The following is a 27,916-nucleotide window of genomic DNA, read 5'->3' as shown; positions in this document are numbered from 1 at the left end:
GGTTTCGTAATAAGAACCACTTGGCTTAAATTTTTCTGGATAGAATAAAGCAAACTTACTCTTTCTGCCTGGGTTTTGTGCTTCGTGAGTTCAACTACATTAAAGTTTCTGCATAACTCATTGGTCGATGTATAAACAGAGCCATTCAGGGTGGTTTGGTGTCGAATGGTTCACTGTAGAGAAACTCACAGACTCAGATTTCTTTACAGTGGTACTGATAGGAACCAGGAGTCATAACATTTACAACACACATCTATTTACCATCCAAAGCCAACAGGGAAGCAACACGTGTCTTCTGACTTTTCATATTTTCGATATGGAAGGATGATGATGATAAAATCTGAAAAAAAAAAAAGTTTTCTTCGACGACTGTTTTGCCATGCATGTCTTCCTCCACCAATAATAGATTAGAATAAGTGAAGTAAGATACATTTTAAGGCAAAACATGGTCATAAAACAGGGCGTCAGACATCACATATCTAACCAAGTTATGTAATAACTTTCTTTGTAGGAGCTTTTAAAGGTGGACGTCTGGTTCCTATCACCACCACTGTAAACAATTTTGACTCGGCAGGTTTCTCTAGAACGGAGCATCTCACACCAAACCACTCTGAATGGCTTTGATTGTATCTTAATCATTTAATTATATGTATTTTTTTTTAATCGATGGAGTGTCCCTTTAAAGAGAAGCTAGCACAGTTACTGAATCACTCAGTACGTGCACAGACACCTATCTAACTCACCTGCTGGACGGAAAGTCGCTGTAGGAGATGATCGTGTATATTCGAGTAATCTTCATAATCGTGTTATTTCAGAAGGATAAGGATCACTTGACATTTGAATCCGGGAATCTGGCTTTCGATTCACAGTTCGAAAGGATCGGTTCGTTGAACTGATCCGAACTTCCCTAAAGTCCTGCCCAGAAAGTTGGAGGCGAAGTTGGGAGAGAGAGAAAAAAAAAAAGAGAAGGGAAAAAAGTTTAGCGGAGTGAGTGCGCAGTGATTTCCTAACTCGCACTGCTCTCGCTTCCAATGTCTCGGGAAACGTTTATCACGCTTGAAACTTTGAGCGGAAACTTTCTTTCTTAGAAAATAAATCACTTTCGGCTTTTTGGAAGGATTTTCGCAGAGTGACCGTTGGGGTAGATATGCGCGTGACCGCTTTACTCAGCGCGTCCTCGCGAAGCAGAAACAAAAAACCGTTGGCTGAGTTTTTGCCTGTTTGTTTGTTTTTCTGCTTTTGACTCGGATAACTAGCTAACTGACAACAACCTGAGGAGAGTCTTGTCCTTTCTACACTCCTTTTTGGAGTTTTCGGTGACTTCCAACAGTTTGTGAGCGGCGTCGGCGCTAGAGTGAATTTTCTTCCCAGGACTCTTTATTTTTGTGTGTTTTTAATCTTTGGCAGTCATGGATCCGAGCCAGCACAACCCTCCTGCCGGCCACCAGATCGTCCACGTCCGGGGGGATTCAGAGACGGATCTGGAGGCGCTTTTCAACGCCGTGATGAACCCCAAAAACGCAGCCGTGCCTTCCTCCGTGCCTATGAGGTTGAGAAAACTGCCAGACTCCTTCTTCAAACCTCCAGAGCCAAAGTCCCACTCCAGACAAGTAGGTTAAGACACGGCAATGAGCACAACACAACCCTCCAGAGACTATGTGACGCTTAAACCAAGCCATTAGCTAACTTGGGCTTCTTTTTCCGAGTTTCCCGTTCCACCTTAAATGGTGCAGCAGTTACATTCTGGCGCCTGCACCTTTTAAGGTGGAACGGGAAATTAGAAAAAGAAGCTGTTGAATAAGCAGCCAACTCATCTCTATCACTAAAACTGTTGCTTAAACGTTTTAACGCTTTTCACCCTCCCTTTGGAACCTTTATTTGCCTGTTTCAACCCCAAACTTGTCATTTGTGGTGTTTATCTTATACGTTTTAATGAAAAAAAAAAAAAAAGTTCCCAGCCACATAAACAGCTTGTGTTACATAAATGTGCCTCGTAAACGCGTTTAAACGCTAAGTATTCGCGCTATTTTGCAATGTGGCTCATTTCAGATGTTTTATGGCCTTAAACAGGTCCTACAAAGGGAGAAAGATTGAACACGCAGCAGGAGTAAAGTTTATAGCTGACTTTCCTACTGTCCCTTTTTCTTTTTTTTTTTTTTGGTCGTGTGCGCATGCGCAGCAGCGCCTCTCCTCTCCCCTCCTTCCTCACCCTGAGCTGAGATTTGCCCCGGGACAGGCCTCCTGTTTCCTCTCTTCACTCCTCCTTAGCTTAGCACACACCACACTAGGCCACATCAGGAGAGCTTTGCTTTCACATTTGTACCCATTTCCTCAAGAACTCAAAGCTCCTTTAGTAGTGTTTAAAGCTCCGAGTGGATTTCCACCTTCCAGTGTTCACAACTTTAATCCATATCTGGGCTTCGGTCCGGCAAGTGCTGGATATTCCTACTGTAAAGCATGACAACATGTAATGATTTCAGCCTTTTTTTTCTCCATCTTTGTTCTTTTTCTTTCAGTTGCACTTATTTTATATTGTTTCTGTTGGGAGAAAACCTCGTATCTTCATTTTTGACATTTTTATTTTTTTTTTTACTTTATTTGAACATACCCATTGCTCTTTACACTGTATGTAAATTTCATGATGAATGGACCAAAAAAAAAAGTTTGGACCCAAAATGACTTGGAAAAAGTTCTGGTTCCATTGACTTGCATTGAAATTACAGTAGGTTTTTTCCTTCTTCTGTAAAGTTAGCATTTTGGAGATGAGAGGTTTTCTTCTGACAACAGAGATATGTTTATGTGCATGTGAAACATCTTAATTTGCACTTTTCTGTATGTATAAAAGTTGTCTACATGTTATTAGTAGCAGTAGTAGTAATATTGTTTTGGTCACGTTTGTCTTGCATCAGGGTTTGGCTTTGCAGTTACCTGCTTATAATGGTGTAATGAGCCAGCTCTAATGTATCTATTCTTCTTCTCATCCTGATCTACTGGAACAGCCGTGTGACTCAGGCTGTTCTGTGAGTCACTGACTTAACAAACCATACTCCCCTTTCTCGAAAGCTGCCTTTAATGCATTTGCCAAATATTGGGTCTGTTTTCTGCCTCTGTGTTTAAACTCTGTGGCAGACATGGATTTTTTTATTTTTTTCTCAAAAAAATATACTTTTACTTCGCTTTTATATTTTTACCGCACGGTTAAATGTGCAGTGAAAAAACAGCTGTTACTCCAGTGTAATACCTAACTAGCCACATTAGATTACAGGTGGATACTGTTATCACATGGCCTGTTTTACTGTGATTGCTGTCTTATGTTGTGAATATCAAGCAATTCTGTGGTATTTTTGTGCAGTTCTGTGAACTACAAGATATTCCAGTCCCCTCCAGGGTTCACAATCACTTGTGATTGATCTTTTGCCCCCCCTCCAGGCTAGCACAGACGCAGGCACGGCCGGCACTCTCACTCCACAGCATGTCCGAGCACACTCCTCACCAGCCTCCCTGCAGCTGGGCGCTGTTTCGCCAGGCGGGCTGACCGCCATGACCCCCACGGGCACCTCCCCTCAGCACCTCCGCCAGCCCTCGTACGAGATACCTGATGACGTACCCCTGCCTCCAGGCTGGGAGATGGCCAAGACCGCTTCGGGCCAGAGATACTTTCTAAAGTGAGTCGTTTAAGGCAGTTCCTTTTATCTCATCTACAGCCAAGACTCTTTCTTTTAGAGGTCTCTCTTTTTTTTCCCCTTCACTGACAATCTGAGTAGGTTACGTTTTGTTCACCACGTAGGTACGTGTTCCCTGTAGATTGTAACTGGACGAAATTCTGTGATAGGAATTTTGATTTGCTGCTGGGATATCCGAGCTGTAGCTCAGAAGCAATAACACTCTGTGAATGAGTCGCACGTTCTGTGTGTTTGTTAAGAAGTGCGGGCAGAAGTGTGAGTCACCCATGTTCCCAGAGCTGACCTCTGCCTGACATCTGGGAGAGGTTTTCTTCTGAAACACAGAGATTCAGCTTCTTCTTTGACACTGATTTCTCTGCACCTCTGCGTCGTAATGGTGTTTAGAGGGGAGCTCCACTGATTTTTCAAAATTTCCGCTTAAGTAAATTGTTAAGATGTAAACACAGTCAAGTCAGAGCGCTATCAGAACTGATCACAGTGGTGGCGACCACTGAATAAGCCTATTAGAGCTTCCTTGTTACACAAAATAGTAACAAATATGCTGTTTGGTGCCTAAGATGATAGTTTTGATATAAGATTTTGGCCTAAAACCTACTATTTAAGATCTTGTCGTTGTGGAAAGGTGCACACAGGGTGCCCGAAAACTCCTTTTTTCTGATTTACATTTATTTTAACATTACATACAATACAAAAATCTAGATGTGGTTCACTGATCGTTTTGAATAATAAATAAAATGGCCATTTCCATTGTGTTTACATGGCTATGTTTCCATCCTGAACCTTCGTCACCACTGTGAAGAAATCTGAGTCTAAGTTTCTTTATAGCGCCTTCCGATTTCACATCAAACCACCCTAAATGACTTTGTTTACATCCCAACAATTGAACCAAACGTATGTTTTAAAAAAAAATTGACGCAATCGCTTAAGTTTTGTACTGTAGTTCTGAGTCTGATTGGTGGAAAAGCATTCTAAAATTTGAAATATTTTTTTCTCATTATACTTTTACGTAATATCCCAGTAACCACTGCTGTTAACCGTTACGTTACCATATACAGAAATATAAAAACATACGTTTTGGAAAAGATAGAGTGGGGCGGTTCAGCTCCAAGCTGTGCACCACCTTGGTTTATATGCTAGTAAAATCCCAGCCATGATAAAACACTTCTTCTCATGTTCTGTTGCTTAAAAAAGTAACACAACTAGAATGGCACGTCTGCCTACCCTGTACGGCCTAGTGGAGTAAAACTAGTACAGTGACTTCAGGGAGTTGAAGGGCAGCCAGCCTGCTGTGCTCAGTGTATAGATGACTGATAGTGTTATAGCATGTGTTGATCTGAAGCACACATTAAATGGTCTGAGTGCGGGTTGGAATACACACAGCGCTTCAAATAAGACGGTCTCCTTTAATCTGTGTAAACACAGAGCCTCTCTCGGATGAGTCTGCGCTGTGCCGTAAGCCTCCGTGCTCAGGGCTCCCCTGTGTGTGTGTGCGCGCCTGTGTGGATCATGTTTCAGACAGGAACAAAGGGCCAGTGTAGCAGGGGAGAGTGAGTGGAGGACAGGGAGGCCTGCTAAACTCATCTGCCTGATTTCAGGGACTCGGCCGCAAGAGCAAGACTAAACCTACTTTACTTTCAGTGGAGGCCTTCTGTTGTTTCCCCACTTACTCCAAGCCTAGTTAGTTGGCCAAGTCGAGCTTGGTGTCTGAAGTTTGCTTCTTTAGTTTTGGTCTGAAGCTGCGTGACCTAGCTTTTGGGTGATGTAGATGTCCATCATTTTTTAGCCACATCAGTAGCTCCGAAGCTAAATTATTCCTCAAGTCTGTTGTTTTCTGGGTAAGACTGGTGACAACATGTTTTCGTGGGTAATTGGTTATTTTTGAAACTCCTTTTTTTTGTCCCCCCGTGACCTCAGATGTTTTCAATCAGCCAAAAAGACATGTTTGATGTCTGACACTTGCTTGTTTAGTTTCGTTCTGGAGTTACGAGGCTAACGTGACCTTAAAGGATTTTGGCTAATATAGATGTCCGTTATTAGCTACATTAGCCTCAAAGCTCCACAACAAAACAAAAAAATCAAGCGTGTCTTGGCTAATTGACTACATATGGAGTAAGAGTGAAATTGTGTTTAAGTTCCGTTGTTTTCTAGCTAAAAACCGATGGTTGCATTATATCATCGACTCTTATTGCCGCTGCAACCATTAGTGAAACTCTTCTCACCCTTTAAGGTGGTGAGAATGTTTATTCTACATAAAGAGTGAGAGTTTGAAAGTTTCTAGACCCTGCAGATTTTTTTTCCACTCCATCACTCCAAGTGATGCTCCCCTTTAATTATATAATTATATCTTCTTGAGCGTAAAAAAGCCTTTGGGGTTTTAAAATTGATGACCTGTCTGACCAATCGGTCCTGGACAAACATGATCGCCCTCAGATTTACTGGGATAAAAAAGGGAGAGCTTTTCAAGCCAGATGTTTGTAGGAGAAACATCTGGAGAACATCTGGGCCATTTTCTGCAGAAAACGGTGCAAAAAAAGAGGGCCCTTGGGACAGGAAGGAGAAAAAAAATGCCTGTCGCTCGGTCAGACGGCTCACCAAAGCAAGTTTTTCTGGAAGTCTCCCAATGGCTAATGCATCAAACAATGAGGGGCTAATCCTGAAGACACAGACGCTGACAGTCAACTCCTGAAAATGGTGTATAGGAGGGAGAAAAGGGAAAAGCAACGTGCCTGTCAGACATTTTTAAAAGGCTCTCTCAAGAACACACATTCATGGGGAGTCCCCCTGTCTGTGTGTGGGCATTGTTTGATCTCTATACACTGTCTCTTTGGGCGCTTGAATGCACAAATGAGGAGCTGTAGACCACCCCCCCCCCCCTTTCCCACTTTTTGTTTGGGGGTCCGGGCGAGATGGGAACCGTATTTTCTTCATCTCACTGTTTGTTGTTGACCCCCGCCCTGTTTGTGGTCCGCTTTCCCACAGGATACTGGTTCAGTTTGTCAACAACTACTTTGTTTTCCTCACTGTGAATGCCCACATGAGCTCTATAGGGGTACAGAAGGGCAGAAAGAGGTACAAGGTTATCGTTATTGTTAGGGCTGTATCGATGAAGCTGTATGATATCACGATGATGCTATGAGAAGCTATAAAGTATTATTATCATAGAGTACTTCTGAATGGATGTGACTTAACTACGACTTTTTCCTTTGGATGTACAAACAGAAATCTCAACTAACCTAAGCTATTAAACAAATAGCAATATACAAAATTACAAAAGCGTCATTTACTGCTGTGCAAAATAAAAGTGCAAGCAGTTTTTTTTTTGTATAAAGTATACATAAATAAATACATATATATTTTTGTGTAGGCACACAAGAATGAGTAAACATCTTGTTTGTTTATTTATTTTATTTGATTTATTTTTACTTTATTTAGCTATTAAATATGTTTTTGTGATGGTAGTCTCAGACACGTGAAACACAACACTGGGTGTGAGAACAATCCTAAAGTTTGATGCATTTTTACAGGGTTGTGGTTCAGGATGGGGGAGTTTCTGAGTGTATGTGTTTTGGAATTGGTTCTCAGCCTAGTGGTTAAGTCTCTCAAATCGGAGCAGAGCTCAATCCCAGCAGAGAGGAGCTCTCATTGGGCTTTTAATGTAGTGACGTCTCTCTGATGCTGAATGTATGATATATTCTGTTCTGTCATCATAGCTTTTAATAATAACGATAAAAATATGATCTATTTGCAGGCTTATATGCTCATAAAAAGGTGGTTCTTCAAGGGTTCTTTAAAAAAAAGGATCTATATAGAACCAACACTCAGACACCTTTGCATGATTCAGATTGATGGAGAACCCATTAACACTCAAGGAACCCTTTACATGATTAAAGGGTTCTTTACATCATGAAACGGTTCTTTAGATTAAGAATATGCTGTGCTACAAAACCTTTTTGCAAAGGGTTCTATATAGCACCAAAAAGGGTGCTTCTATTTTGTTGATGACCAGCGTGGTACAATAGAAGAACCTTTTTTGGTGCTATATCGAACTCTCTTTAAAATGTTCTATATAGAACCATATACAACACAATCTCTTATCAATTTGAAGAATGCTTTCTTGATGCATAGAACCCTTTATTCATGCAAAGGGTTCTTTGAGTGTTCATGGTTCTATATAGATCCATTTTCTTTGCTAAAGAACCCTCGAAGAGTGTAGTTGTGGTACATAACATAAGTATTTTAAGTTTATTTTGCACTCTTAAAATACAGGAAGAACCACTTTTAGTTCCCGAAAGAACCATCTTTGACATTTGTGAGTGTGAAGAATTTTTTTTTAAGATTTAAAAAAAAATCTTGATGTGATACAAACCAATTTAGGGGTTCTTTATGGAACATTAATATCATGTAGAGGTTCTTCACACGCACAATTCTCTTGTTGCAAACTGTAGCTACCTTGGGATCGGAAACAGCTCTGTCCTGTATGGGTATGGGCCCGAGTCGGAAACACCATCCATTTGCTTCCTAGATCTGTATTCTAGGGATCTCTCTGTGGGAGTACATTCTTCCCCTTAGTCTAATCAGTGTAAACTGGTTTTCTTACTGCTTCTGCGTTCACATCGCATGGACCCATTCGCCTAACTGTAGTAGTGACAACTGTCATCCGATCCGGGTCACGGCACCATATGTTGAATTGAACTCTCTTGATTAATCAAAGAATCGAAGCAGGGGGTCAGCCTTGTGTCTTCGATTAATCACTTTACAATAGAAACAGTTCTCAAAAGAACTATCCATTAAAAGGTCCTTCACAGAACCAAAAGTGGCTCTTCTGTGGCATCACATCACCTTTGTTTTTAATATTGTGGGTATGGTCAGTAATTTTAGAACACAAGTGTATGCATCATAACAAGGGCTAATTATAAGGGGCCTGTATACAACAACTAGTGTATAGTAACTGCATAAACTGCACAGTAACATGTAGTTGATTGGATGGCAGCCCATTATAACATCAACTTATTTAATGAATTGTTTTTACCAGTTGTGTCATTTTTTATTTCTAGAGATGTAAAAAAAAAGTCATTCAGGGTGGTTTATTGCAGAGAAACATACTGACCCTTTATAGTTGTTACTGAAATGTCGTCTTCTTTACTGTGGTGGTGATGGGAACAGGGGAGCATGATGTAGGCTTTATAGCCATTTTTATTTACTATCCAACATGACCAGTGAACCTACATGTGTCATCTGAGTTTGTGTAATATTGATGACGGTAAATTAGTGTAAAGTCTGGGACAAAACTTTGTTTGGTAGCTGTTGTGCATTGTAACACCCTGCATGTTCCACACTGCCTTGAATGAATAATAAAAAAACTTTAGGTCTAAAGTTAAAACTAAATTGGATATCACAACTATTGAAAAACTGTCCCTCAGCATTCCCAACCATTATATGTAATAATTTGGAGAGGGAGCTTTTTAAGTTATTAACACACCCGTTTTAAGTTAAGTTAGTAGTTTTGTTACAAACACAGAGTGCAAAAATGATAGGTAGGTAGGTAGGTAGGTAGGTAGGTAGATAGATAGAAAGAAAGAAAAACAAAGCTTTATTGATCCTGGAGGGAAATTGCAGTGTTTCAGTAGCAAGACATATAATTAAACTTGCATAAACTATGTAGAAAAATACAAATAAATCTAGGCATAAGTTCAAGAGAAATAAAGTATAAAAGTATATCTATTTACATGATATATGAGAGAGTTGCTGTATTTAGACAGCAGGCACTGAGTGAAATGAGGTAGTCTAAGAGCACGTATTATAAGCATAACTAACTCAGTTGCATCAATATTATAGTGTAAAGTGCACAATGAAAGAGTCATTACAGTAATAGTTGTGATATATTCCTCGGTGTGTATTAATCATAGAGGAGATACAGTGATGTGGTTCAGCACATTTCAGACAGCAGGAGATCAGTACCGTCTCTGCAGTAAGGAGAATCATCGTAGAGCCTTATATCAGTGGGTAAGAAAGATCTCACATGGCGCTTTTTAACACAGCACAGCTGTGACAGACGGCCACTGAATATGCTTCGTTCATGCAGTGTAGCATGCAGAGGGTGTGAGGTGTTGTCCAAGATGGATAGCAGCTTGTTGAATGTCCTCTGTTCTGCTTCAGCCTCCAAAGAGTCCAGCTTGGCACCTACAACAGAGCCAGCCTTCCTAATAATCATATTTATCATAGTTTTTTTATTTTTAAACAAATGTTCTGTTTTAGTTTATTCCAGTTTGTTAGCGAACTTAAGAAGTGCAGCATGTCATGTATGCCATATGCATCATGATGTTTAGGTTTTCTAACGTATGAACAGAAAGTTGGAACGGAAGAAAACAACCAGTGGTGCCACATTCAAAAAATCTCATCAAAAACCACAAATGTGGTGATTTTTCTTAAACATTTCACATACTGCACTGCACTAAAGACAGTTAAACACTAAAACATGCACCTCAGTGTTCTTTAAGGCCTGACGATCTCCACAGTCTGCTCAGAAAAGCATATTTGATCAATTATATCACGATATAAATGAAATATAACAGGAACTACCAACGTAGTACCTACCCCAACCTTGAACTGTCCTGACCTTCTGTGATATTTTTGCCATGTTGTCTACAAAGGGGTTTCTACCCAACACCACATAGTGTTTTTTTGCATTGGTGCGCAAATCTCGACTAAAACGTTATGGCAAAATTGTTATTTGCAGTCTATTCATAGTGTTTACAAGGCGCTCCAAATCAAAGTGTAGACAGAGGATTTGCAGACTTGCAGGCAGCTTTGGCCAGTCTGTGCCAAGAGAGCAAGAACCACACTCTCCTATTTATAAACATGGACTGTGTGGACGGGGGGTGATTAGAGAGAAAGTCGACCAATCTCTGTCCGTCTCTCTCTCGTGCACTCTCACGCACCCCTCTCCTCTAAGGTCAGAGATGGCAACAGAGAAGCAGAGCATGCGTTTATGACTCGCGGCCGCTCTTTGATGTCGAACACCAATCAGCAGGAGCTCTATTTGTGGCCTGGCCGCTCGTGAGTCACTGAGCCGTAGTGACTCTGACTGAGACTGCGAGCTTTTCCGTTTTGGCATGAATGGAGGCGCAGTTGGTGACGCAGCCATGACACTGCGTCAACAAATTTCAGGTTGAGCAATTCAGAGGAGAGGAGAAAAAGAAAGAGAGAGATAGAAAGTGGAAGAGAGAGAGAGGGAGAGTGGGGGTGAGACTGAGACAGCCACTGTGTCTCAGCCTTTGTTTTGCTGCTGAAACAGTGAACATTATTCAACCCAGACGCCAGCGAACCCTCATGTGAGCCAGCCAAAAATAGACTCACTCACACATTCGCTAGATAAAAAGTTTAGAAGGGAACTCGAAGGTAAAAGTTTCCTAACTAATGTTAGCACCACTCTTAATTTCACCCATTCATGGAATAAATGCTGTGGAAAGCCATCAGATGTGGTCCGGAGATTTAAGGGCCTACATCCTGTTTTTCTTGGATTTAATCTTTCTTCTTGTGTCTAACTCATGAAATTTGTGTGGTTTTATATAACAAAATCATTTTGTCAATCAATATATGTAATAAGTCTGTTCTGATTGGTCGTTGAACTGTACCTCATTCAAAAAGCAGACCAGGCTGAAACACTCCTTATATCTTCCATGGTAATGGGCGGGGCTGAACTGCTCTAGGCTGAATAGGCGTATGTATGTAAATATGTTGTTAGTTTTAGAGTTCAAAATGACCTGCTTTCCATATATGGACTGGTACATAGTACATCAAACTATTATTTACTGTATGTAAAAATTTGAGTAAAATTCAGTTTTTCTTATGTGGCCCCTTTGAAGCAACTCACTTATAGTTCTGAAATCTGATTGGCGTTCACACATAAGACTGTACACAGTAGTTGAGTTCTGTATTAATGTGTCAAGTTATTAAAACCATTGTGTTCATGGAATAGTCATTTGTTTTAGAGCCTTACTATTAACTACAGGTATAGTCATTTACTATTATTGTTGTTGTTTTTGTTGTTAGTTGTTATTATTGTAATGATAAATAAGGGTAATAATAACAATAAAATAATTTTAAAAAGTTATGTATTGAACATTGTATTTTATATACTCCCTTTCCCATCATGCCTAACAACACCCTTTAACTACGGTAACATCACTGCAACACACAGCCTTGAGTGACTTGAGTAAAACGTGATAATCAGCCTGTGTAGGCCCAGGTTTGTGTTTGTTTGAAAGAGATAATGGAAAGTAGATTATCAGCTTCCTCTCTCTCTCTCTCTCTCTCTCTCTCTCTCTCTCTCTCTCTCTCTCTCTCTCTCTCTCTCTCTCTCTCTCTCTCTCTCTCTCTCTCTCTCACCCTCTCACCCTCTCACCCCCCCTTCCTCGCTGTCTGCCAGCTTCCATTATAAACCCCATTGAAGAGAAGAGTGGGAAAAGGTCAACATGATGTGGTGACCTATTCCTTTTTCCCCCCCTGTTCCCCAAGCAGTTTGCTGTGAGCTTTGATTTATAACGGGGGGCGAGAGGGGTCATCTTGTTTAGTTCTCAACTGCCTGTTTAGAGATCGTTTTGGGGGCAATGTGGACCACCCCTCCCTCCCTAAAATCTGAGGGGAAAGGGCTTTGCAGGGCAGAAGTGCTCAGACCAGGGTCATAAACTAATGAAGGGTTCTAATTTAGAGACTGAGGCCAAATAGGGGGAATAATCAGGGTTTCCGCTGGCTTATTAAGAACAGGCCTGATCAGTGCCCTCAGGCCTGAGGGCCCAGAGGCAGGAGGGCAGGTTTGCCTCACCGATGGGAACCAGTCACACCCCAACACCCCCATGTAGGGGCAGCGGGACATGACCGAACACATTTTGCTTTTGGGTAACGATGCTTATTTGATCAGGTTTAATGGTATTTTACAAAGGGAACCTACACATCTCTGCAAGAAATGAACATGTAAACTTTGTTTCGAGCGCCTGTAGTTTGTGAGCATTTCGGCCAAAAGCGAGTGCAAATGCTACAGGTTACGTAGATGGGGTTAATTGTAACAGGCGTGGTAAACTGATGCAAACACATTTAACGAATTACAGATCTATAGTATTTGAACCAGAGGTGCATCATAAATACATAAGAATATGTGTGTTAAAATAAATATGATTAGTGAGAAAAGATTGTTTCAGCAAAGATCAGCATGATAAAATGCGGTGTATTTCACTTCCTCTACATCCATAGTTTTGATAAATCTGTGAAATAAGAAGCCATCATATGCCTTCAGAGAGGGGGGGCAATTATTTATGACCCACCCCTAATTCTTCAGTGATATGAAGCTGATGTCAGATATTCGCCAGCTTCTTGTTCGAATTTCCCCGTTCCACCTTAAATGGAGTAGCAGTTACATTTTGGCGCTTCAGACGTCAATACTGCTGGACTATTTAAGGTGGAACGGGAAAGTTAGCTAGCTAGCGACCGTGGTATTAGCATGTTACCTTTTTTTTATGCTTGTTATGAAGAAAACAACCGTAATACACTCGATCGAGATCAAACTAAGACAATACAGTGGTTATCGTCATTTTTAACTGAGAAAATTCTCACATTTGAGGGTTTCATTGGTCTCTTGCTCAGCCGTCTTGCCGGTTTTTCAGTTTTTTTTCTTCTCATAACACTTCATTTGCAGCGTGTCTCTGAAAAACCTTTATTTGGAGGGCAGTGCAGCCCTAACATTTCGCCCTTCCTAGACGAGAACGCGCAAAACAGAGGGCTAAGGGCTCAGTGGTAGGGGTGAGGGGTGAGTGGGATTGGGCCTTTACTCTACTTGAGCGTATATAACTACATAAAAACTGTCTTACACTTTACACCATGTTAGGTGCCCCACGGCCTACTGTTTTCCGGGTGCACTGTATCCCAACTTGCCAAACTAAGTAGAACGAGGTGTCGTGATACTAGATTTTTGTCGAATTGTCCACCGTTCGTCTCAAACAAGCAAACAGGGTTCCTTTTCTTGGTGTAATAGTTTTCCATGTTGCTGTAACCGTATGAAAGCGAGAAACTTCTCCGATGAATTGTTAATGAGCTCCCTGGGCCGAACTCCAAGCACATAAATTCAGCCTTTTAAAAACCCCTCAGTGTAAGGAGCTGCCATCTTGAGAGGTTCCTCATGCGTTTATTTGTCAGGTTATGTTTTCTCTCATGTAGGTGAGGAAGATGCTGCTGAAGGGGGGGAACTGGAAGATAAGTGTTTTAATTAGCACGACTGGGTGATCTGTAACTCGTCGTGCCACCAGCGGCTCTGTGGCCACAAGCTCCATAAACTCAAAATGGCCCCCTTATTTCCTTATGTAGCTGTGAAGATTTGCACTCATGCTCATTTAGGAAATGGGTGAACTCCTAAAACCGCAAACTGTAAAAACACGAGCGTGTTGCAGAGCTGTAGGCCCGTGTCGTTGGGGCCTTTGTCACAAATGGTGCGCCTGGAGCTGTAGAAGTGAGAAGCGCAGCTAAACACACAGAAACTTTTGTTCCGAGTTAACTCCGTGTTGGCAGGAGTGGTGAAGTAGGGTCTGCAGTGTTACTGGAGTCAGTTCAGATTGTGGGGAGTCGTTCGGGCTTCTTTTGGATCTGTCCTGCATTTTCTTGTATTAAAAAAGAGCAGTAATGTAATGAGATCTTCTTTTATTTTTATTTAACTGCTAAAGTTAAAAGCAATTTTGGATGAGTTTTCTTGGTTAATTCATCATAACGTGTTCACACAATGTAAACGGGCAGCTGGTGTTTTCAAACAGTAACAAAATGTGAAATCATTTGTGTAATATTTGATAATCCACACAGGGGTTGGCGGCAAAAGAAAAAATAAACTAAATTAATACAAGTATGAATGCAGTAGTTTCAGTGTTTACACACTGCAGTGGTCTAAAACTATTAAACAGGCCTAGCTATGCTCTCGTTGTGCTGAAACGCACAGTGAAGTGTTCTTAAAGAGCTGACAGTACTCACGATATGTACTCATAAATACATGGCAGAATTTGTCTTGTTAACAGCAAATATCTCCCACCCCTAGTTCCACAATTCTGGAGGTCAGCAGCGACAACTTTTATTTGTTTTTTAACCTTAATTTGCAATTATGATTAGTTTTTAAAAGACATTATTTCCATGAACAGCCTCTCTAGTCAATGCCAGAGGTTTATTCCTTCCAAGATTCCGCCGTATGTCATGATGCATACACTAATGTAATTAAGGCAGTAAAGCTGTATGAGCATTTTGGCTAGTCTGCTGTTGTCGTGTGTGGTTGGACACTAACTGTTAAACCATCTGGGCTGGCCTTCTCTCCCTGGCTCCATTTGTAGCATGTTTGTGTGGCAGCCTGAACGAGGGAGTGCGAGTTTGTTATTGCAAATGTGATCAGTGTGAGCAAAATCACAGGCTGACTGCCCTCTGGACCAGACTTATAAACAGACAGACCTGCACTCAGAACAACTTCATCAAAACACTGGGCTGAATCAGCAGGCTGATGCCAACATTGATCAGTTTTGAAGTCAGTGCTTTACTGAACTTTGTTTTAGCGATGGACAGTAATATCAGAATCATGTCTGTATTGGACAGATGTTTAGATTTGAGCAGTATTTTAAACCTGTATCTGATGACGTATTTATTATAAGTGGGTCCAGTCTCCAAATTTTAAAATGAGCAGACCAAAACAAGTGGTCCGAATTTCTTTTGTTACTTTTAAGCTCCATTACAAGTAAAGAAGGTTGCAGTTTTGGAGATTTTGTTCCAACAGTCAAAATATCCACTTTTCCAGCTTGAGGCTTTGAACACTGAACATAGTGCACCAAACTGCTGGTTAGTTGTGGTTGTGATGTCACAACACATGACATCTTTTTTTGGTTGCTTCATGTTGGAGGAACTCATCTACCGGCGTTTCACAAGCGCTGTTATTAGAGTGAATTTCCCCGCTTAAAACTTAAGACAACATCATTGGTAATGTATCGCTGTTGGTGGAACTAAACCTCGTATCTCCAGAAGGGTAACTTTACAGTAGAAGGAAAAAAACCTGCTTTAATGTTAATGTACGTCAGTGGAACCAGACATCTTCCCCAAGTCATTTTGGGCTGGTTTTTTTGGTCCATTCATTATTAAATTTACACACTATGTAAAGGACAACGGACATTTTCAAATGATGCCAAAAACTGAAAAAAGACAAAAATGGAGATTTAAAGTTTTGCTTTAATTAATTGCTATAATTGCAGCTCTTGCTCTTAAAAAATTGCATTTCATGAATGTTTATGTATTGGCATAGGCAGACATGTCACTGCAAAATACTGGATATTGGCTTTGGCCCATCATTTCCATATCGCTATTTACTTTGTTTATTTAACAGGGAAAATACAAGCTTATCTGAGATCATTAGACTAGAATTTTCACTTGCTGTCTGTTCAGAACTATGAACAATACTAAGAATTAAACTGTATTCAGTTCAAAACTGTTTAATGTTTATCCATTAGCAGGATTTCTTGTAGGTTTGTTTAGATTATTGTTCTTTTTTCTGAATGGCTTCAGTTGTTTGGTCAGCCCGGTCAGGATTTATTCAGTCTGCTGAGCTCTCTAAAGCTATTCATTTGGCATAGATTTGTGTTTGTCAAACTTCTGGTTTATTGACCACACACACAGACATCTTCCTGTGTGTGTGTGTGTGTCTGTGTGTGTGTGTAAGACACCTTTACCCCAGACATCAATACACCCTGTGTCACTTCATGTCCGTCTCTGTAGGAGGGGTCACTATGAACAGCAGCGTTTTCAGCTTTGACTGCTTACTGTTTACAGTTCCCACAGACCACTCGCTTCACACCCTGCCTCACATTTACCCACCTCTGTGGACACTCTTTCTGTGGCCTGGTGCAGTATTGCAGTTTGTTTTTCCTTATCAGTTTCCAGACTCTCTGGCATAAATGGCTGCACTAAGATTCTGGACAGTTCATAACGTATCCTCTGTGTTCAGTCTAGGGGTGGGCGATGTGATGTAATGTCCTGTTATCGTAATAAATTGTCATGGTACTCCTTTCTGTGTATGTCGTGGGTGTTATGAGTACTTCCAGAAGCAAAACTGCATGTATCATAAGAAAGGTGGGCGATATGGGGGAAAAAATTATACCACAATTCTTAGACATTAGAGAGTTTTGATAAGTTGGTACATGCAGTGTAAAAATCCTATCAAAAACTATAAATACAGTTATATTTAACATTAACTCTAGTTCAGCAGGACTAGTGATGTTTTTTTTTATGAAACATGCAGTTGGTCTGTGTTCTTTAAGTACTAACAGCATCAACAAGCTGCTCAGAAAGCATAATATAATGTAATTGATCACAATTACAGTTAATATCGCAACCCATTTTAGAGAGGTGTAAACAACAACTGCATAATAATTAGTGTTGTACCACTGATGCACTTAAACGCAGTATCAGTGATGGGGATGCCAATACCTATGACAGACACCACAACGCAATTTCTGATGTGTGCATTCACGTCAGTAGACAGAACTTAACATGCCCGCGGTGTGGGACGACAAGCAGTAGTAAAAACACTCACGGCAGAATGTGTAACGGCAGTTTTTCGTGTTTAGAACAAGCTAACGGAGTGGTGGTCACTTGCAGTCCGAGTTAATGTTTCTGAGAGCGGAAGGAACCGCCGGATTGTCGTCATGATGATAGCCTTTAGTCTTGATTTAGCCTTTAGCATAGTGTTTCTCTAGCCTTGCCTGCTGTGCGCCTCCGACGATCGGCTGTAAGAATATTTTACATTTACTTAAGTTGTTAAACATGGTTCCTGTTACTAATGATATAGTATTAAATACTAAATATATACTGTAAATAAACAAAAATAATTTTTTTAAGCATCTAATAAATAAAATGCTGTCTAGCCAAGCCGTGTTTGTTTTATTTGTAATGAAACAACATAGATTTGACCAAAACAAAATATTTAAAAAGTGTAAATGGATAAGTATCAGGACCGACCTATAGGTCATTTAGCTTAGATAGTGTTAGTATCAGTATTGGTATTTTGTATCAGACAATTGTAAAGGATCAGATATCATCTGTATTGGTATCAGGAGGGGAGAAAGTGGTGTCGGTGCATCTCTAATAAGTAGCTATGCGATATTTTTATTTTTTTCCCCCCATTTCTCTTCTAACGCTTATTTATTTATTTATTTATTTACTTACTTACTTACTTACTTACTTACTTACTTATGTATTTATTTATTTATTTATTTATTTATTTATTTAATTTTTTTTTTTTTTTTTTTTTTTTTTTTTTTTAACTGGTTTGCAACTAAATATTGATATATGTTGTTTCTTGTTATTGCCCATAACACTTTAACCATGTTGCAGCCTTCAGTGATATCGGTATTGCAAAGACCAACGTTGTTATAATGCTTAACAAATAAAATATAGCTCGCTGCGTGATACAAGCCCTCCTTCAAAGAGGGGCCTAAAACTGGCCAAGGGTCAAGAGGTCACCGGGTAATCTCTGCTGATGATATCCTGCTGACGGAAGCCCAAACTGCCGTCCGCTCGCACGGCCACCGCCGTGCTTCGCTCCCTGGAGCTTGAGAGAGGAAGGCTCTGGCCCTCTTCCTCAAACAGAGCCTTTGTAGTTAGAGCTCCACTGTGCAGTGTGGTCATGCCACCATGCTGGACTAACCAGAGGCACCCACTCATTCTGTTTGTTGTATTCTGCTGACTTGCACAGCTAAACAGAGCATGAATGCAAAGACTCCAGTCAGTTTTGGATGAGTGTCGTTTCTTGTTAAAAACGAATGATGGACCCACTCTTAACATGAAAAGAGGGTCAGACAGAGGGAGGAACAGCATGACTTATGAGGGCGGGTCAGCGCAGCCCACAGTTTAAAATGACTCATGAATATTCCAAGGGAAAAATCTATTTATTTATTTTTTTTAGATTTAGCCTAGATGTAGTCGATCAGCAAAGAAATGTTTTCTGTCCAAAATGAGCTTCTTTTATTTAACAAACAGAAGCGACAGAATTCACAAGCATAGTCTGTAGTGTCTGCCTGCGTGAAGTGCACGCAAGCAGATTTGGCACCTGTTGTCTGAAGTGGCTAAACTCAGCATTGAGGTTTTGTTCTTTTTATAGTTCACAGTAAGTCATACTGTGTTGAAAACCATGTCAACAAACACGCAGCCTTAATGAAGGCCTGTACATGGTTTGATTGAGTTGAGAGAAGTTTTGGGGATGTATTACGGAAAACGTTTGCTTGACTGTTGACCTCTAGTTGGTTGGTTAGTGTAGTGGGTAACACCTCTGCCTTCTACGCTGTAGACTGGGGTTCAATCCCCACCTGGGTAAACACCCTACACTATACCAATAAGAGTCCTTTGGCAAGACTCCTAACACCACCTTCGCCTACCTGTGTAAAATGATCAAATTGTAAGTCGGGATAAAGGCGTCAGCCAAATGCCATAAATGTAAATGTAAATGTAGTTTGATAGCTACAGTACGCTCAATATGCTCAAGCTAAATTTGGACACCAAACAGTTCTTGGCTGATACCCACTACCACCACCCACATCCTCTCCCCCTTTCTCTTAAAAAATAACGGCGGTTCAGTAAACAGGGTCCTGATAATTGGGCTATCAATCAAAGCTGTGTCTGTGCTTGGGTGGGTCCAAGCCTTAACACTGAGCCCACTCAAACCCCCCACAAACCTCGAGAGTTACCTCTGCTCACTAACTTCCTCAGTAAAGAGCATGGTGATGACAGCTGGGAAGAGAACCTGAAAGAGACCCTAGGTCTCTCTCTCTCTCTCTCTCTCTCTCTCTCTCTCTCTCTCTCTCTCTCTCTCTCTCTCTCTCTCTCTCTCTCTCTCTCTCTCTCTCTCTCTCAGGGTCATGGTTGTCTCTCTCCCACTTGCTCATTTCAAGGCCTGCACTAGAAATTGGACCCCATCCTCTGCTCCCTGCTCGTTTCCCTCAGCTGTCCTTGCTGTTGCCCGTATGAAAATGCGGCGGGTGTTTGAAAGGTCCTCTGATCGGAACTTTTTGTCTGCATAACTGAAGCTGCAATCTCCTCTAATGCCTCCCAGCTGGAGGCCCTCTGAGGCCGGTCACGGCTGGGAGCGGTAGCCATGACATGGATGGTGTTTTTCCAGCGGAAGCGCTGGATACTGTTGCCATAGGTGTTGGTTTGCAGTGTGTGAACAGCCTGTCTGGTTGCTTTAACTCCGCTGATGAATGACCAAGACCGGTCACTTATTGACTAGTTGTCCAAATGAGGCTCGTCTATTTCTCACTATTAGACGACATTAAAGGACTTTGACCTGCGCCATAGCTATCGTTACTCACGTTTCTAAGCCTAAATTCTCTAAACAAGTAGGTTTGAAAGATTTCAGGAAGAATATCTCATTTAAACTGCTATTGTATTCTGGAATTTAAGGTCCAGGCCTGTTATTTTGGCTAAGATGACTAGAAAATCCACTTTTTCTAGCTTGTAACTTGACATACTGTGCCAGACTTTCTGTTTAGTTGTAGGTTTGATGTCACGGCACATGGTTGTTTGGCTGCTTTTGATTGGTCTAATTCATGTACAGACAGTTTGAGCTCAGTTTGTTAACTTAAAACTTGAGACAATGTTATTGATAATATGGACTATAATTCAAATGGCTGCTCTTTGTGATTTGGAAATTACACCCTAAGTATGAAAATGATCTTTCTCATTTATTAAGAAGTATAATATATTGAAATTTAACTATAGTAATTCAGCAAATAGCATAGGCCACCTCAATATACCTGTGCTATGTCATGTCATACACCTCAGTATTACACATGCAGTCTATGCCAATTGTTCAGCAAAGAACCGAGGCTGAAAATGGGCGTGTGTGTGTTGTTACTGTGCCTTTAAGACTGGTCGTATGTAAATGAGGTCAGCTTTGATTGGCTAAGTCGCTATAGGCTGAACAGGCGGATAAATGTAAATGTCAACATGACCTCACAAAAGCGATTCAGAAAGGGCTGTTTTTGCAACTTAGTGTCCAAGTATGGACGTTCTGAACCGTTAACACTGTTTACGTACCACATCAAGCTTTTTAGCTTCGACAATGTAAAGCTAAGTCAGTTTTCCTTAACATAGACCCTTTTAGAAACCTCATGTAGTGAGTTAACAAAATAGTTGTTCAGCAAAGAACAGAGCCCCATTCAAATGTGTTATAGCCATTTCACATCATATAAAAGCAATTATACACGTTAGGCTCTAGCATGTGGTCTTAACCAGCATAATTTAGTCAATTAAAACTAAGTATGGTCGTTAAGCAAAGAACACAGGCCCCCTGATTCAAGTATGCAAGATTCAAGTTTCATTTGCTTTCTATTGCCATCACTCTTTTTTTCAGAGAGCTTTAGTTTTCTTACTGCTGCCCTATAAAAGCCCATACATTTGCGGCCAGTTTTCCAGACTCAGATTAAGCTTAAGCCTAGACTAAAAAGTATTTCCAAGGGTGATTCACCGCTGTCTCTGCTGTTTAGTTTAAGACTTCACTTAAGCTATGTCCGGGAAACCAGGCCATACCAGGCGGTCTTAACAAGCATAATGTAGTGAATTAAAAAGAACTATTTTAGTTGTTCAGTGAAGAACAGACGGCCTCTCTGCTTCAAATGAGCATAGAAAACACATTATATGTTTCTATATGTCCACGCGTGTCTGCCATTGTTTCTCTTGGATGGGGTTCAGTTTTCCTCCCATTTCCCGGTACTTTCCCGAAATCCTCAGCCTGCTCGGTGAAGCAGGGGCAGAGTGCCGGGGTTTTGAAGTGGGCTAACGTCTGCTGGAAGCCTGAAAAGAACATCGCATGAGCAGACGGAGAGAGTGAGGCAGCGATAAGGCTCTTGGCCTCGGCCCCGGCCCCGGCCCCGGCCGTGTGTTTTTGAGTACAATAACACATTGTCTGTGTGTGTCACTAGGACGTTTTTGTTTTTGAGCCTGTTATTAGGCTGATTCAGGTTTTGGCCTGAAATGATATCTCTTGTTTGTATTTGCAACCCCTGAAAAAAAAAAATCAAGGCAAAGTTTAGTATTATGTCATTTTGGAGAAACCAGAATTAGACGTTTGGCCGAGGCCCCAGCCTGCCCCAGCGAGGGCCTCAGTCTGGGCCGCTCGGTAGGGGAAATAAGTAGAAGAGTCAGTGGTTTACACATCTAGGGGTGAACTCTTTCTCTGTGGAGTGCTTGAGTTTGTCTTTGCTGTCGTAAGCGTCTTATATTTGAACTTTACTGAAGCAGGCAAGAAAATGTTGGCCATTAATGTCATGACATTTTATTCAGTGTCATTTTGGTCTGTTTCTTTTGATCCGTTCATTGTGCAATGTTCACACGACATAACGTTAAAGGATAGCTGGAGTTTTCAAATGCTGATTGGAAGAAGTTACCAGTTTTTGTTATATATATATATATATATATATATATATATATATATATATATATATATACACATACATACACACACACACATACATATATATGCAGGTATAGATTTGCTAGAGGTTACAATAAGTTTAGAGAGAGTCTGTTTGAGGTATGGTTTGTCCTTGGAGATCATCATCATCATCATGATGATTATGATTGAGATCGTGATGATGATCCACTACACATTGTTATTATCATAATAATGTGTAGTGCTGTGGATTTAAGTTAAATAAAGTGTAGTCCACCCTCCACTCTAATAAAGCCCACCTGTATGAGCTTTCCTGCTTCTAGCCTTACACTGAAACCCTAGAGAGGCCATCTACACTCACATCCTGTGTTCCAATTAAAACTAACACACACACACTGCCCCCTTTCTCCTCTCTCTCTCTCTCTGTCTCTCTCTCTGTCTCTCTCTCTGTCTCTCTCTCTCTCTCTCTCTCTCTCTCTCTCTCTCTCTCTCTCTCTCTCTCTCTCTCTCTCTCTCTCTCTCTCTCTCTCTCTCTCTGTCAGAGTTTCCAGCAGCAGCCGTGCTTGGGGGGGAGGGGTAGGGGTGACACAGAGTGTAACAGCACTGCAGAAATCCATTGAGCCAGTGGAGTTCTGAGGAATTGCTTCCGTGCTTGTTGTTGTCTTCTTTTCTTTTTCCTCTTCTGTGTGCTTTTTTTTTTTTTTTTTTTTTTTTTTTTTTTCCCTTTTCCCCCTGATGGTCATCCCCCTTCCCTCCCCAATGACCCTCCTCAAGAGGCCCCCGGTCTACCTCATCTGCGGCAGGCTGGGCTGTTTTCCTGGCTGTAGCTGTGTGTGTGTTGGGGGCAGGGTGAGGGTGGTTTGCTGGTGGGTGGGAGTAAAGGGGGGTGTATTTGGCAGCTCCTTTGATCAGCAAAGCATAAACAAGAGGGGGCTTGAAAATGGGTGGCTTAGCAAAGGGGGAGAAGTGCTGAGTCAGTCTCTCTCTCTCTCTCTCTCTCTCTCTCTCTCTCTCTCTCCCTCTCTCTCTCCGTCTGTCTGTCTGTCTGTCTGTCTATCTGTCTTTTTTTTCTTTCTCTTTTTTCTTTGTTTATCACCATCTTTCTTTATTTGTCTATTCCTTCTCTTACTGTCTTTCTCTCTCTCCATTACCTGTTTTTTGTCCTTTTCTTTCTCTCTGTTGTTTCACTGTTCTCACCCTTTCTTTCTGTTTCTCTTTCTCTCTTTCCTTCTCACCCATTCTTTTTTTTTTTTACCTTCTTCTCTCTATCTCATTTCCTTTTTCTGATTCTCTCACTCACTCACTCACTCACTCACACACATATATATATATATATATATATATATATATATATATATATATATATATATATATATATATATATATATATATATATATACACACACACACACACACACCTTTACTGTCTCTTTTCTCTCTTTTCCTCTTACACTTGTTTTTGTATTCCTCTTTCTGTCTCTCTCGCTCTCTCATCATGTCTCTTTCCATTTGTCTTTTTTTTCTGCTACAGGGCAGGCAGGGATTTCTTTCGAAGGCACAGTGATGCTAGTTCTTTCGTTTTCACTGTAACATCTGGCCGCAGGTCGTAGCAGAAAAGCAGTTGAGAGGTTCTGAACTCTGGTTAATAATCAATCTTTCTCGGTTAGAAATGATATCACAGTTTCAGCTCTGTGTGAATCGCACCTCAGCCTTCCATATTCTTTAATGACAAAACCCACTTAAATAGGAGCGAGAGGCCAGCGCTGCGAGCGGAGGCGAAAGTGGGGATCGTGGTGAATAGCGTCCAGCCTTTCGGGGGTCGTAGCTCTGTCTGAGGCTTTGTCCAGCAGGTGAAAGCGTTTGGAAAAGTGGCGCCAGATTGTTCAATAGGCTGACACTTCAGTGTGTCGGAGCAGGCAGCAGGAGAAAGAGCTGGCTGGGAGGAGCCCGAGGCATGACCCTGCCTGAATGGCCCAGGCCTGGCCTGCCAGCGAGGCCTTTTCCTCTATTAGCCTTCCATCTTAATCAAGCAACAAGTCCCAACAAAGCAATAATTAGAAATGCTTCTCCGCCGCACTGGCTGGAGTTCTGACTGAAGGAAAAACAGATCTCAGTGTGAAGAAAAGACTCAGCCTTCATTATTTTTTCCTTAATTACCTTGAAATTTTTGAAGAAAAGTTATTTGTAGGTGTTTACTCATATATATGTGTGTGTGTGTGTGTGTGTTGTGTAAGTTATTGTAAGTTAATAAAACAGTTTTAGTTCAGTTTGGATCATTTCTGTAGGTTGTGATACAGTGATAAAACGATGTAAATCCCAAATTTCAATCACAAGGCAGGCAGGCCAGATCAGGTTCGCTGCATAATCCTATCTGGCCTGCAGAAGTATTAGAAGTTTCTGTTCGTATTAGTCCGTTTCACAATGCACTACACTACAGTCCTCAGCATGCATTGCGATGTGATGTGCGTGTGAACTCTCCTACCCCAACAGCAGTCTATGGGACAGTGGTTAAACCTCACTTCTGCGCAATTCCACACCAGTCATTGTCAGTTTTTGCATATTTTGACTAAACAGTGGCCAGTTAGAGTTACAGCACAGCATTAAATAAAAATGATCAGTTAGCCTTTATATTGCTCAAAATATCAAGTGTGTGTGTGTGTGTGTGTGTGTGTGTGTGTGTGTGTGTGTGTGTGTGTGTGTGTAAAACCTGTATAATACATAATACATGTTGATATCAAGTTGACAAAAACAATGTCCGAGCTCAGCACATGCTTGCTAAACCTTTAATATGGCGCAAACTACAGTGAAGTACATTCACCCTGCAAAACCCCACAGGAGCAAATGCCCCTACACTCTCTCCCAGCCTCACTGACTGTGTTTAGGGACTGGATAAACACAAGTAAGTGCGTTCGTGTATGTGTGTGTCTGGGATGGTTTTCCTTGAAAGGCGCTCAATCCTTTGTGTTACACTCGAGCGATCCCTCTGTCTTCTGCTCACAAGCAGATCACATGTAATCTGGGCCAGAGTTGACTCCGCAGATCCCTGTGCCTCCTCTCTTCCTCTCAGCACAGCAGCCCCTCCACACTGAAAACTTGAGTTTGTGAAATTAACTCCCAAAACAGACCTATTTTTAGTCTCGGCAGGCAACTCTGGTTTGAAGGAGGGATTTGAGCTGGGGTACGGATGTATGCGCTCAGCTAGAAGCCACTAAAGTGAGGATTAGTTGGTTAGCACTGTTTTCAGATCAGTTATGTAGACCTTAAAGTGAATTTTCCCTGTTACACTACATGTGGTCACTCAGCCAAGATTTATTTTGTGTCTGATGTTTTCTTCTTTAATTTTGCTCCAGAGCTGTGAGGCAAATATAGCTAACAAATAATGGCTTATACCTACCAATTAGTATTGTGCAGCCGGCGTGTGTAAATGATCACTTACTTGCTTCAAACAGCATTGAGTTGTTAAGTAATGTCAAAAAGACTTGCTTCTGTGGTTTCTGATCCTGTATGACCTACAATGTACCTTGCTGGGCTAAAACAGTCGTAGCTGCCATGTTGCTGCCTGTTTTGTGGCTGATTTGAGGTGAAAAATTGAGGTAAAATTATGCACATTTTATTTATAACAGCTTTAAAGCCATGTTCAGTGTTAAGTAGAGGAATATCTGCTCTGTCATACTAATGTTTGCATGTGTGTTGCTCTTGCTTATGTCTCTCTCTCTCTCTCTCTCTCTCTCTCTCTCTCTCTCTCTCTCTCTCTCTCTCTCTCTCTCTCTCTCTCTCTCTCTCTCTCTCTCTCTAGCCACATTGAGCAGACGACCACCTGGCAGGACCCTAGAAAGGCCATGCTGCAGATGAACTCCGCAGCCCCAGGCAGCCCTGTGCCTGTTCAGCAACAAAACCTTTTAAACCCAGCCACAGGTCAGCAGACAACTCATTCTCGTATATTCATTGACCCAAAAATCCCACCCAACTGTACTTCATTCCAGCACTACGCTGTACTGCTAAAATTCAGCATTACACAAATTTTTGAATAAATCATGGCATCACATGATATTTAAATTTACATTAAAATGTTCATGAGCTTATGATTCCATGCTGATGCTCTGTGTGTGTGTATATATATATATATATATATATATATATATATATATATATATATATATATATATATATATATATGTATGTATTAGAGAGAGAAAGATGGATAGATTGTTGCTGTCAAAACCTTGTATCTCCATTTTTGACATTTTTTTTTAGTTTTTGACATAATTTGAAAATACCTGTTGCCATTTACATTCTGTGTATATTTCATTATGAATGGACATGATGAATGTTACTGTTCTGGAGATATAAGGTTTGTGTGTGTGTGTGTGTGTGTTTTTTTATATATATATATATATATATATATATATATATATATATATATATATATATATATATATTATTTTATTTATATATATATATATTCATTGTTTTACAAATAGAAAGGGGGGAAAAATCTTATTTTCAATGCAAGAACAACTTTCACTCTATGGCTCTTTAGACTCACAAATCTCATTTTTGTGAATGTGAACTAAGACAAATTTGTAAACTGTAAAGGTAATCTTATGCGGTACCGTTACTGTTACACAGTCTTATTACACAGTCCTGTTGACAATAAGATCAATATTGTGATGTAACATTGATACTGGTAACCAGATATAGACAACGTTATTGGATCAGCACTGCCAAACACCACTTTAACCAAACCCCTGAACATTTGGCTGCCTGTGAATGGAAGCTGAAGAGCAGGGTGGGAGTGTCACTGCAGCAACCCTCCAGCACAGTTGATGCTTATCTGAGAGCTGTGGAGAGGGAGTGACCTGGAGGAGTGTGAGCAGACGTAAAACATGACTAGTCCTGTCCCACACATCCCTGCCCTTTTTCTGAGAAGACCACAGGCCATATAGTCTCCACCCGTATTTTAGAAGTGTTCACAGTTCAATGAATACTTCAGACAGGCTCATGGCTTGTAATTTACCTGCTCTGCAGGCGCATTCGTTAGTAGTGTCTCTTCGTATATTATTGTTCTGTAGTTTTCCTGCACTCCCCTGTCCTTTTCTAATGTCTCCATTTTAATCTTACAGTGCAAAAATAGATATCTTGAGAAGTCAAATCATGTTCAATACAGGCAGTCCATCCAAAATATTGCATAGAGTGTCATAATATTCATATATACAAATGAAAGAATGTCTGTAGCTTTTTAAACATATTTTAACTATAATTTTCTGCTTGTACTGGCAGGTGGTTTTTCAGACAACAATCCTGTGATTGTTTGTGATTGAAAAGCATCAGTTACGTAGCCCAGATTTAAGATATCACTTGCCAACATATCAGTCTTTGTGGTGCATGGACCAAAACTATACTGACATTGACATCCTGAGGCTTATTATTTGGTAACAACATGCCAAACAGTGCAGAATGATTGAGTTCTGATTGTTATAAAGTCGGTAAAGAATGGATGTCTGGACAAACAGGCACATTTGTGGTGCTGGAGATTTGATTACTTGCAAGGATTATGAACTGGGAAAATGCAAGTTTAGGGGACCTAAAGGAGCAGGACGGGGAAACACTGTAAAATGACTGGGTCTGCGTTATGTGAATGTCAGAGGTCATGCTATAACCTTGGTTTTCTCTTAGGTCCTCTTCCTGATGGTTGGGAACAGGCCATCACTTCAGAGGGAGAGATCTATTACATCAACCACAAGAACAAAACAACGTCCTGGCTGGACCCGAGACTGGACCC

The 27,916-nt window shown here is 40.9% G+C and overlaps 1 protein-coding gene across 4 annotated transcripts in view; it reads left to right on the top strand.

Annotated features, from left to right (window-relative positions):
• Window positions 1-981: 981 nt before the first annotated feature.
• yap1 (Yes1 associated transcriptional regulator) overlaps window positions 982-27,916 on the top strand; it is a 43,797-nt gene continuing 16,862 nt past the window's right edge. For 2 of the 4 annotated variants that reach the window (XM_017708035.2, XM_017708034.2), the window contains exons 1-4: window positions 982-1,610; window positions 3,430-3,665; window positions 25,931-26,049; window positions 27,811-27,916. The exon at window positions 27,811-27,916 is cut by the window's right edge and continues 8 nt beyond it. In XM_017708035.2, coding sequence (XP_017563524.1) covers window positions 1,410-1,610; window positions 3,430-3,665; window positions 25,931-26,049; window positions 27,811-27,916 — 662 coding nt within the window. In that variant the 5' untranslated portion in view covers window positions 982-1,409. The remainder of the gene's footprint in view (window positions 1,611-3,429; window positions 3,666-25,930; window positions 26,050-27,810) is intronic. The other 2 variants (XM_017708036.2, XM_017708037.2) reach the window with 2 other exon arrangements.

This window comes from Pygocentrus nattereri, chromosome 7 (assembly GCF_015220715.1).
Source record: "Pygocentrus nattereri isolate fPygNat1 chromosome 7, fPygNat1.pri, whole genome shotgun sequence".
Lineage (NCBI taxonomy): Eukaryota > Metazoa > Chordata > Actinopteri > Characiformes > Serrasalmidae > Pygocentrus > Pygocentrus nattereri.
This window is presented reverse-complemented; position numbering and strand designations above follow the sequence as displayed.